Genomic DNA, 12,974 nt, shown 5'->3' with positions numbered 1-12,974 from the left:
AGAGAAATGGTCTATTGGTATTTTGGCATTAATTGAGGTAGTATTAAGCTAAATATTATACAAAATCATAATTTATGTACTTTCTATTCAGAGGTGGCTTTCCAAAATGCTGACCTTGAGTGGAAAAGGCTTGTGAATTCCTGAATTTGTGAAAACAGTACTTTACTTTTTTCAATGCTTTTTTAAAAAGTAGTTTTTGATTTAATTTTAACGGGAGGTTAAAGTATTTAGATTTATCATGAATTTAATTTTCAAATAAATAGTTTCAGTCCATAAATGGAGCCTTATTTTAGCCTTTATTTTAGGAAATGATATTTTGTAGTTTCTTTACTCCTCTGTGACACCAAACTGAATATGTTTGGAGTGTGGACAAAAAAAGGAAAAAAAAAAAAAGACATTTGAGGATGTCATCCTGGGCTTAGGAAAATACTGATTGACATTTTTCATGTTTTGACATTTTATAGAACAAACAAGTAAAAACTATTTTTTTTAATTTTATTTTAAAGTTAAGCTTAAGTATTTAGAATTATAATAAATGTAATTTTCAAATAAAGAGTTTCAGTTCAGTAGAAGGAACCGTATTTTAGCACCACCCTTACATTTTAGAGCAGGACTGTGAAACTCTGAAACTCTCATTTTGCAGTATGAGCCATATATGTTTAAAATCTGGCCATGATGTGTACTGTCTGTCTAACTGCTATTAAATGATACTTTATTAATCCCACAAACGGGGAAATTCCACCTCTGCATTTAACCCATCTGTGAAGTGAAACACCACACACACACTAGGGGGCAGTGAGCACACTTGCCCGGAGAGGTGGGCAGCCCTATGTACGGCGCCCAGGGAGCAATTGGGGGTTAGGTGTCTTGCTCAAGGACACCTCAGTCATGGACTGTCGACCCTGGGGATCAAACCGGCAAACTCCTGGTCACAGGGCCAGTTCCCTAACCTCCAGCCCACGACTGCCCCGTTTATTTATTTATTATTATTTATTTATTTATTAGTTGCACTACTTGCCATATAACACAATACACAATATTAAACAGATGTTTCCTTAGATGGTGTACTTTGTGTTGTGCAGTGTGAGGCAGATGTTGTTGCTGTTGTCTTTTTTGTACTATTGTATCTCACCGAATCCTCAGGAGGTCTGTTGATTTTGGCCCAGTCCACTGATGGCCCCTTCACCTGCAGGAACCTATGGAACAGGTGCTTAAATCCTTCAAAATCTTTCCTGGAGTTCTGAGGGGAAAAAAACACACAGACACACGCAAACAATCATTTTTGCTTCTTATCTATTGTTGTTAAGCTCTGGGAATCTTTCAGATAATGTTGTATAATTAAAGAACACATTCTCCATCATTCTTGCATTTTCTAACATAAATTCTAACATAAACCTCTCTTTAAGCCTTATAATTAAACACTCTATGACTGTGCCTTTAAAACTCACATATGTAAAGTACCTCTCTTCTTATTGGCTGTCTTGTATTGTCCTCTGTTCAAAATGCAGTCTGAGCTAAAATGTACATAATAAACTTGAGGAATAAAATTGAGTTCAGACTCAAATTCCCAGAAAAAAATACATTTCAGCCTCTCCTTTGGGACGTGTGGAGATTTGGAAGGCTGCAATGACTGAGCTGCTTCCTGACAGAAAGGAACAGCACAACGTTTAATAGTTTTCCCACATCTTCCACTCTAATGACTCTGCTACAGACTATCTGCAGGAACAACATACCAAATCTCTTCAATGAGAATAGGTGTGGCTAAACTACTGTAGGCTGAATAACGCTGTGTCCCAATTGTACACTTAATACTAACGAGTGTTTGAGTATGTAGTATAGTCACAAGTGTCAAAGTTGAGGATACTAAAAAATCCACAATGCATATTTAGAACCAGTCGATTTTTGAGTATAGTAACGATGGACACTATTATCCCACAATGCAACGGGAAACGGAAAGGGAGGAGCTTCTGAAAAAATGGCAGAAAAAATGGTGTAGAAATGTGAGTTCATCCCAAATTTGTAAAATGTTCTGTAAAAAAACAAAACAAATGTGCTACACTTATTGTTTTCATTTGTTAGCTTTTCTGTAAGAAACAGGTTTGTGCACACTCGTTAATTTGTTAGCTAGCCTTCAGAGTCTATCTTGCGATGATGTGTGTTGCCATAGCAACAGTTCATCAGTTCCTGTTGGTGTAGTATGTTAATATTTTGCGTACTAACCTACGTAGCTCATACTATTAAGATTAGTATGCAGTATATAATCTATAGTATTAGTGTGTAGTACACAATTGGGACACTAGGGGTATTTTAAGTTAGTATTTTAGTATACTTCATACTAGGGGTATTTTAAGTTAGTATTTTAGTATACTTCATACTAGAGATATTTTAAGTTAGTATTTTAGTATACTTCATACTAGGGGTATTTTAAGTTAGTATTTTAGTATACTTCATACTAGGAGTATTTTAAGTTAGTATTTTAGTATACTTCATACTAGGGGTATTTTAAGTTAGTATTTTAGTATACTTCATACTAGGGGTATTTTAAGTTAGTATTTTAGTATACTTCATACTAGAGATATTTTAAGTTAGTATTTTAGTATACTTCATACTAGGAGTATTTTAAGTTAGTATTTTAGTATACTTCATACTAGGAGTATTTTAAGTTAGTATTTTAGTATACTTCATACTAGGAGTATTTTAAGTTAGTATTTTAGTATACTTCATACTAGGGGTATTTTAAGTTAGTAAACTATGCTGCATGCTCATATTTATCTGGCTGCCGTAAGCTTAAAGGCCTGTTAAATATACTCACTTCATTTACAAAGAACTCAACTGAAGCATAATGAACTCAGGCTCCGGAATGAGTGCCCATATCGCGATGCTCAACCACATGTTCACATAATTAAGTCCTTCACCTGCAACCTCCCTGATAATGGTTCTAGACTTGCATTATGAGATGGACTGGATGTAATTAAGCTATCATGACCTCTGGGGAAACGCAACATGCTATAATTACGATTTTTGCTGCTACCAGAGGAGCGCTTGCTAAAATGTTGTGTTAGAATGAGGCAGCCTGATTGAAAAGTGTGTACGGTCGCCCACATGGATCATGAGAAATGGTCAAATAAAGACCCACTCAGTTCAAACTACAGAAGCCTCTGCTTAGTCCATTAATGAAATGTAACCACCAAAAACTGCTATCCTGCTAAGAAATGAACGAAAGCCAACAGGGATTATTTATTGTGCAATAATTTGCTCTGTACTACTGTACTACCAGCTCCTTGCAATGTCCTAGTGTTGCACCAAGCCCGATGCTGTATCTCTATTGGCGCCGATGTTGGCCCTTAAACTGATACTGACAGTGTGAACGATGGTGATATTTACTGAACTGAAGCTCAGAGATGCAGTGCGAGTGAACAAGACGCATGTATGAGACAGATGACGTGAGAAATCTGGATGTGAAACAACATTCAGCTCCGTTTTTGAGCCAGAGAAGCTGCTGTGTGCTATGTCTAAACATCTCGGGTTTATCTATTATACTGTTCAACTCCGTTTTTAACTCTTTTGCACAATAAAGATATTTTACATTTATTTAAGTTGTTAAACAAGGTTCTTATTACTAATTATACATTAATAAATACTAAATATACAGTACATACATAAAAACAAGCAGTTAAATTAAGCAAGTAAATGCCATCTAGCCAAGCTGAGTAGGTTTTACCAAAATAAAATATTTTTAAATGTAATTGTATAAATATCCAGAGTTACAGTGAGTTAGGATAGACAGAGTTAGTATCGGTATTGGTACAATATCGGTCAATACTAAAGGATCAGGTATTAGTATTGGTACTCTGTATCGGCCAATACTAAAGGATTAGGTATTGGTATAGGTATTCAGTATCAGCCAATACTGAAGGATCAGGTATCGGGACTAAAGGATCAGGTATCGGTACTTGGTATCAGCCAATTACTAAAGGATCAGGTATTGGTATAGGTACTTGGTATCAGCCAATACTGAAGGATCAGGTATCGGTACTAAAGGATCAGGTATCGGTACTTGGTATCAGCCAATTACTAAAGGATCAGGTATTGGTATAGGTACTTGGTATCAGCAAATACTGAAGGATCATGTATCGGTACTAAAGGATCATGTATCGGTACTAAAGGATCAGGTATCGGTACTAAAGGATCAGGTATCGGTACTTGGTATCAGCCAATTACTAAAGGATCAGGTATTGGTATAGGTACTTGGTATCAGCCAATACTGAAGGATCAGGTATCGGTACTAAAGGATCAGGTATCGGTACTTGGTATCAGCCAATTACTAAAGGATCAGGTATTGGTATAGGTACTTGGTATCAGCAAATACTGAAGGATCATGTATCGGTACTAAAGGATCATGTATCGGTACTAAAGGATCAGGTATCGGTACTAAAGGATCAGGTATCGGTACTTAGTATCAGCCAATTACTAAAGGATCAGGTATTGGTATAGGTACTTGGTATCAGCCAATACTGAAGGATCGAGTACTGGTATCTGTACTTGAGGATCAGGTATCGGTACTAAAGGATCAGGTATCGCTATCGGTACTCAGTATCAGCCAAAACTGAAGAATCAGGTATCAGTACTGGTATCAGAAGGGAAGTGGTATCGGTACATCTCTAGTCTTAATCATTATCAGTGAAATTAGACTTCATTTTTGAAAGTGCAATTCGTTAAACTAAGAAAACACTAGTAAAAGCAACATCATATAGCAATAAAGGTGTGAAAAAAGGTAAAATACAACATCAGAACATTTGAAGATGTGTGTGTGTAAAGTGTAATAATACTTAATAATAATAATAATAATAATAATAATAATAATAATACAAAATGCATTAAAAAATAGCAGACACATCAAAAAATGGCTATGAAAATCTTAACACAATGACATTGAAGATTTAACTTATTCATTGTAGATGCATTTACTGTACACTGGTTGTTCACAACCTTTCTATAATTTCAATTTGCCTTTATGATGCATGCAGTTCTTCATTGTTCTAGAACAAAGCAGGGTTCTAAAACGAGTGGTCTGGAACGAAGCAGTGCACCAGAAATACTGATGATACCTACGATATAGTGAGAAAAGCGCACTATGCTGTCATTTATCTTGATAACAGAAACATACTGTTATATTGCCCAGCCCTACTGGCAAACAGAGCTGCAACAATTAATCGATTAACTGTCAACTAATAAATTCATCTTCAACTTTTTTTTTTTTTCTCCCCAATTTAGTCGTTTCCAATCACACCCTCCAGTTAGGACTCCCCCAATCACACGATACTACCAACGCTAGGAGGGGGAAGGCTAACACAGGCTTCCTCGGAGACCTGTCAGCTAACAGACACCTGCGCGATCTCCTGATGGAGCCCCCATCTGGAACTATCTTGATTATAGTAATAACAGTAAAACTTTCTCTGCTTCCTGCTTCTTAAATTTCTAAATTTTTTGGTTTCTTTACTCCTCTGTCACACCAACCTGAATATCTTCAGGATGTGGACAAAAAAGACATCTGAGGACGTCATCTTGGTCTTTGGAAAACACTGATCGACATTTTTTATCATTTTCTGTTATTTTATAGACCAAACAACGAATTGATCATCGAGAAAAATCGGCAATGCATATAATCATTAGTTGCAGCCCTACAGCAGGCAGGGTTAGATTTGCCTTGTCCTGGCCATTTTGACTGGACGTTGATATGGATGAAACGGAGAACTGCTTCAGATTTATATTCCACGTGGAGGACACACAGGGATCAGATCTTCAGGAAAAAACAAAGAGAATCATTTTTGTGTGGGTGATTAACGCTTGGCACCTTCCTGAGTTTCTCTTGTGTACTTACTGAACAACCCACGAGTTTCTGACTTCCTTCCTCAGTTCCTTTCCTGTCCTTTTCTCTAGTAATCCCAGTGTCTTTCTTTTCTGACTCATATTCTGACACAGGACCGCTTTTTGCCTTTGATGTCTTCATTAATATGATTACACTGAGAAGGGGGAGCTGATCCTTGATCCACTACAGCAGCTTAATGTTCTATGCCAAAACGTAATTTCACGCTTTCTTTGCACTCTGGTACAGAATGTACTTCATTAGTGGACTCTATGTTGCCAATAGCAGAGGTGCACCATTGACCGGTGGGCAGTGTTGTGAACTATAGGGAAGGTCGATAAACCACAGGATCGCTTACCATGGTTACTTTCCTGCACTTCACCAAGACAAATACATAAGTATACATGCATGTCTTGGCCAATAAGGCCTCAACAATTAGCTGACAAAGTTAGTTAGTTATTGACAGCATCAGTCATAAAAAAGTGAATGCACTGATACATTCCTTATAAACAAAAGTGCTCTATATTACCCTAATAATATTCATATGACACCCCACAGTACGTCAGACAGAACGTAGTGCACATAGAAAATGTAGGGGCCGATAAAGCTTCAGCTGTTTTATTTAGAAAGTGCTTTATAATGTTCATATGATCCACACAGTCATTCTGACAGATTGTAATACACTACAGGAAGTGTAGGGGGCGATATGGCTCCTATTGTTTTATTTAGAAAGTGTGACACGTTATAGATTACAGAAATAATGCATAATTAAAGCTCTATTGGAGAAATCTGCCAACACTTAGTGGTGAAAATTGCAGGTCATTCTTGTTTAGAAGCTTCAAACTGGCTAGTTATCACAGCGAATCTCTACGCTACTGATCCTAACCTTCTCTGTGAGGTCTCGTCCGCTCTCTCTTACCTCAGCCTCCACTCCCTTGGTGGTGGAGAGGAGCTTCTCCAGCTCTTGGTGCATGGAGTTCTCATGCTGCTGCCTCAGTTTCTCCTGAAACTCAGTCATACCGGCGTTAAGACCACCTCGATTCAACTCTACAGAACAGAGTAAAGAAAGAGAAAAACCTAAGTGCTACAAAATTCAACAGGCATATATATGAAAAATTTGTCGATAATTGTCATTTTCATATCTACACAATAAGATCAGACAGCATTCACTTTTATTATTATTATTATTATTATTATTATTTGAAGCTAAATGTTTCATTTTGATTAGGAGCACTAATAACCCTCAAAATAATCCTAAAAGCATTAACATGAATGAATTGGTACATGGTTCTGGTTTCAAGTATACACCCCCCCCCCAACCACTCAATGATATTTATCCACTGATACTGATATGATTCTGATATCATTGTGAATCATAATAACATAACACCTTTACAGTCTACATTAGCCCAGCGGTTCCTAACCTTATTGACCCTCAGAGCCCTTTAAGTATGTATCCCATCCTCCACACCAAGCCATTACATTAAACTGACATGAGACTGGACATTAATAAACATTAAATAATAATATCAGACTTGAAAAAAATCCATAAATTAGATCCTGCTTTGTTTTTAGCCCCTGCGCCCCAATCAGCCACACTATAGTAAGTAAACATTACTGTAATACAGTTGTATGTAAAAGTTTGTGCACCCCTAGTCAACATCTCAGATCACATCTTGCAAAAACCTGCAAACATTTTTCTCACCTTTTTTTTGGTGCACAATTTGAAAAGTTTGGTCACCTTTTCCCTTGTGTTAAAATTTCACAATGAATGGACCAACGGAAATGGTCCAAAATGATTGTAGAAAATCTGTGTAACTAAATAAATCACATCGCCATCAGTAATAAATGCTTTAAAACATAAAACGGCGCCTGACAGATTTGGCCAGTATTTCAAAGCAATATGTGATGATGTGTTTATACTGGGCTACTGCACTAAAACACCTGCCTACTATTCATTATACTATACTTTTAGTTTTCTACATCATTTTAACACTCCAGCCGCCCTTCACGCTGTGTAAAACTAGATATGGCATGAAGTTTAAGATCCGTTTATGTCTGATTACTTAAGCGCATGTAAGCATGTTGATCGGATTGATGAGAAAATCAGATTTTCTGCAATTATCAGATTATTGAGTGCATGTAAACACACTCAGTGTGTGTGTGTGTGTGTGTGTGTGTAACAGGATTAAACAGCAAACACAACGCAGAAATAGTCCAAACTAAGAGCCACGAACTCAGAAACAAAGTGACGCCCGGTCTGCCCTGTCCGACACCCGGTCTGCCCTGTCCGACACCCAGTCTGCCCTGTCCGACACCCGTTCTGCCCAGTCCGACGCCCGGTCTGCCCAGTCCGACGCCCGGTCTGCCCTGTCCGACGCCCGGTCTGCCCAGTCCGACGCCCGTTCTGCCCTGTCCGACACCCGGTCTGCCCTGTCCGAAACCCGTTCTGCCCTGTCCGACACCCGGTCTGCCCTGTCCGAAACCCGGTCTGCCCTGTCCGACACCCGGTCTGCCCATTCCGACACCCGTTCTGCCCTGTCCGACACCCGGTCTGCCCATTCCGACACCCGGTCTGCCCTGTCCGACACCCGGTCTGCCCTGTCCGACACCGAGCTCGTCCCGCAGCAGCTCAGACAGGGTCGCTCGGACTCACCGGCGACCAACATGCTGATGTACGAGTCAGAGCGCTGTGATGGACTGAGGAGGGTCCGGTCGGAGTCAGCGCGCAGTCGAGGCTGTGTGTCCGAGTCGCGACGGGAGGATTCAGCTCTTTAAACGAGTTCAGCAGCGGCGGATTCCCTAAACGGATCTGCGCGCTTTTCCTGTTAAAGCCGTGCTGTTTCAACAGGGTGCTCGCGCTCCGTGCACGCGCGCCACAGTGCTCGCCACCCCCCTTCCCACCCCCTCCCCCCGCCCCCCACCCCACCGAAAGACGCTGTGACCCTCCGAGCGCGACAAAAGCTGGAAACGAGGATCAGCGACCGACACGCGAGGGGCAGCTGAGGGTCCTCGGTACTGTCTCATTACAAACACGCTGCCGATTCACTTCAGCCGGGAGCTCACACACACGCACACACACACACACACACACACACACACACACACGCACACACACGCACACACACACACACACACACACACACACACAGATAGATACACACACGCACACACACACACGCACGCACACACACACACACACGCACGCACACACAGATACACACACGCACGCACACACAGATACACACACGCACACACGCAGATACACTATATTGCCGAGAGAATTCACTCGTCTGCCTTCACACGATATGAATTTGAGGCGCTTTACACCACGACATCCAACACTTTGCACTGCGCTTGGTGATGTAAGGCTTGGATGCAGCTGCTCAGCCTTGGAAACCCATTCCATGAAGCTCTCTACGCTGTTCTTGAGCTGATCTGAAGGCCACATGAAGTTTGGAGGTCTGTAGTGATTGACTGTGTACCTGCGACTACACATACGAATTTGCTGCTGTACTTGGGGCCAGGTGATGCCAACAGAGGCTGAGTTTACTTTGATTTTATGTCTTATTTTATTTTGATTTGTTCTGATTTTATTAACCTTTGCATTTGAGCTATGTTTTAATTATTGTTCTATATTTTCTAATGTGTTTATGTATTTTTGTTATTAATGTTTCACTTTTGTATATTTACCTGATTTGAGGCTTTTTTATTTATTAAATTTACTTTTATTATTTGATATGTTTTTTACACAACATCAGTCTCTTGTTCTGTATCTTCTCAGCAACATTATAAATGAGGGTCACCCACGATGTTCTCCAAGATTAAATAAAGGTATATATATATATATATATATATATATATATATATATATATTTACATTTACAGCGTTTAGCAGATGCTCTTATCCAGAGCGACTTACAACAAGTGCTTTGTCTATCTAGAGAAGGTATCTTTGCTAGTTACCAACAGGTTAGAGAGAAAGACGGTCCTGAGCTCAGATACTGATAGAAACAAACGTCACTGTAGATACTGAGAGAAAGTATATACAAACACTGTTAATGCAACTTAATATACTTAAATAACACCAGACGTCTTCACAATCCATCCAAAACTGAAATACTGTTTTCTTCTGACAACAGCGGTGTGGGTGGGTGGGTGTTTTTTTACATATACACACACACACACACATATATATATATATATATATATATAAACCTAAGGTGATATAAACCCTAGTTAACACACACACACGATATATCATTGTTGTTTTGCCATTTTCCAGTTTTTGACATAATTTGAAAACAGCTGTTGTCCTTTAGATTGTGTGTAAATTTCTTGATGAATGGTCTAAAAGAAATGTCTCAAAATTCTGGTTCCACTTATTTACATTAAAAGTAAAGTAGGTTTTTTCCTTCCCCTGTAAAGTTACCATCTTGGAGATACAAGCTTTTCTTCCGAGAACAGCGATGTGTGTGAGAGAATTAAGCTTTATATCACTAAGTTGCATAATATATGTGTACAAACCAGGAAACTCATTCATAACACAGTACAAAAGTAACACCTTCTCATAATATCGGTCTATCTGTTCAACCATCCGTCCATCTATCCATCCATCTAGAAAATGCTGTATACCCCTTTGGAACTATTTTGGATTTAACAAGTTTCTCAAAACAACAACAGCTGACAGACATTTTGGGGCCAGATTTATCAAAACATACTGATAAATACTTAAAATATATCGATAAACAACCCCCAAACAAATGTAACTATTAATACTTATCGAGCAAAACAGCATCTTTAAATAATTTAGGCAAAATATTTTCTTTAAAATGAATATTATAAATAATAAACAGGTGAATTAATTAACAGCTCTAGTCACAGAATGAAGGCTCTGCCAGTTTAGCTGGCTTACACAGAGGGCCGGACAGTTTATATCTATACTGTACAGTTTACAGTAGTGTAGTCACCTTTAGGTAAAGAGAAAAGCTGAATATTGCAGGCATGTGGTCCACCTATAATGCATTATAACAGATAAGCGGGCCAGAATTTGGACACGCGTGCTTAAAAACCATGTTCAGTAACACTACAGGAGTTTGTACACATTAGCTCTGATTTACAAAAGTACTATGGATTACAACAAAACTACAGTCCTATAGGAATATTACACAATGTAGAAACATTACAGCAGCGTGGTCTTATAACTACAGGCCTTTGTGGAAGAGATATGACAAGAAAAGGTTGACCAGACAGCTAAGAAGGGGTTAGTGTGTCACCGTACTCAGCTACAGACAGGCTAGATAAACACTGACATTCACACATTACTAAGTATTCCTGCCTTTGTGGTCCATTCCCATGTCGCTCTTAATGTAGCACCTAACTTTATCCTCAGGGACCCACGTCTTATCTCAGGCCTCTTTACCAGCCGGCGTGTCTTACTTGTCATGTTTTCCATCATCCTAGGGACATTTAGTCCCCAGGAAGAGCTAAATACACAGCACACGCTCACTCACGTGGTGCTCCTGCTTTGATTTCAGTGCTGCAGTCTTGTGCTTTGAAGGCCTAAGCTAGCATGCAGTCAGGACAGCCAGCTCCCAGTGTCTCGTAACAGGAGACGCAGCAGCTATTTCCAGCCGTACAATGATTTCTATAGTGCTTCTTCTGTTTTACTCACACTCAGTGACAGGATTTCCAGTCCAGCCAATCTTTCAAGGACTCCATCTAGCAGCTAACCCACACTAGACATGGCTACACTCTTAAAAAATATGGTTATTCTAGGGTTCTTCAGGAAAGGGAACGGTTCTATTTAGAACCATGAGCTCTACATAGAACCCCCCCCCCCCCAAAATGGTTCTATATAGCACCAATAAGGGTTCTGCTATTGTTCTACACATCACTCCATCAGCTCTAATGAAAATGTCTAGCATTGGTTAGCTGCTAGATGGAGTCCTTGAAAGGTTGTTATACAGAACCACATACAACACACTCTCTGAAGAACCATTTCACCATGTATAGAACTATTTAAGCATGAAATGGTTCTATACAGAACTCATGGGGCTAAATAGAGCGGTTCCCCTTACTAAAATGCCTTTTTAAGAGGGCAGCCATAGCTGAAGCTTGTCTAGCAAGCAGTTTATCTTCACCAAAAAAGGGTAAAGACACTGAAATACTGAGTTTGCAAGGCTCGTTTTTAATGAGAGCTGATGGAATAATGTGTAAACCTCCCTATCCGAGCGCGAAATGCCTCGTACTTTGTGTGTCATTTGTGTTTTACAAGTTTGAAATTTGCTTCCTATTCGAACTTTCACGTTCCACCTTAAATGGTGCAGCAGCCGCATTGTGGCGTCCGACCGAGCGTCAGCGCCAGAACGCAACGGCTGCACCATTTAAGGTGGACCGGAAAGTTCCAACAAGATGCCAGTATTGTGTTGGGCGTTTGCGCTAGTGACCCATGACTACAGTGCGGGATTACTGAGGTACTACCGCTACTACAGACACGGCGATGCAGAAGCAGCAGGAAGCGGTGCAAGCCCCTCATCTCGGTCAGCTCTACGGGCCACATGGACGTTTACCTTACATAAGACCTCCAAGGGCAAAGGGGCTCTGCTTGGCCACTCAAGCGGCTCGGAAACTAGCGGAAAGCTGGCCGGCAGAGTGGAAGTGGGGAGACACACAGGCTCGGAAAGGCAGGCATATCATCCCGGCAGCCTTATAAACAGCGGACACACACACACAATCTCTCTCACACACTCGCGCTTTGGTGTCAGAGGCTCATGCGACAACTTACTGGAGTCCCACAGCGCCTGAATGTCACCGCCAGCCCGCTGGACGCGTCGCACAATGTAGCCCCATGTCAGCGCTGACCAATCACAAGCCACAATAACGCCCGTGTTGACCAATCAGATGTGGCGTCGGGAAAGTGGCCAAAATATGATGCGATGTCGCCACCTTCAGGCCGCGGAGAGTAACGCACGCACTCTGAAGGTTTTAATCCAATTGTTGACATCAGGATTTTAAGACAGACAAGGTGGGGGTTGTTACTGCTAGTAAAAACACATTTGACATGCAACATGTCAACATTTAATTTCCTCTAGAAAATATTTCAGCA

The 12,974-nt window shown here is 40.2% G+C and overlaps 1 protein-coding gene across 4 annotated transcripts in view; it reads right to left on the bottom strand.

Annotated features, from left to right (window-relative positions):
* ugp2a (UDP-glucose pyrophosphorylase 2a) overlaps positions 1 to 12,778 on the bottom strand; it is a 41,950-nt gene extending 29,172 nt beyond the window's left edge. Inside the window, exons 1-3 of one of the 4 annotated variants that reach the window (XM_017716505.2) lie at positions 12,654 to 12,778; positions 6,786 to 6,913; positions 1,133 to 1,240 (exon numbers count right to left, since the gene is read on the bottom strand). In XM_017716505.2, the coding sequence (XP_017571994.1) occupies positions 1,133 to 1,240; positions 6,786 to 6,884 (207 nt within the window). In that variant the 5' untranslated portion in view covers positions 6,885 to 6,913; positions 12,654 to 12,778. Of the gene's footprint in view, positions 1 to 1,132; positions 1,241 to 6,785; positions 6,914 to 8,522; positions 8,724 to 11,204; positions 11,281 to 12,438; positions 12,458 to 12,653 lie in introns of those variants that run through there. The other 3 variants (XM_037543753.1, XM_017716502.2, XM_017716504.2) reach the window with 3 other exon arrangements.
* Between the last annotated feature and the right edge of the window lie 196 nt (positions 12,779 to 12,974).

The sequence above is a fragment of the Pygocentrus nattereri genome, chromosome 12 (assembly GCF_015220715.1).
Source record: "Pygocentrus nattereri isolate fPygNat1 chromosome 12, fPygNat1.pri, whole genome shotgun sequence".
Lineage (NCBI taxonomy): Eukaryota > Metazoa > Chordata > Actinopteri > Characiformes > Serrasalmidae > Pygocentrus > Pygocentrus nattereri.
The sequence above is the reverse complement of the archived record's forward strand: the minus strand, read 5'-3'. Positions and strand labels throughout refer to the sequence as shown.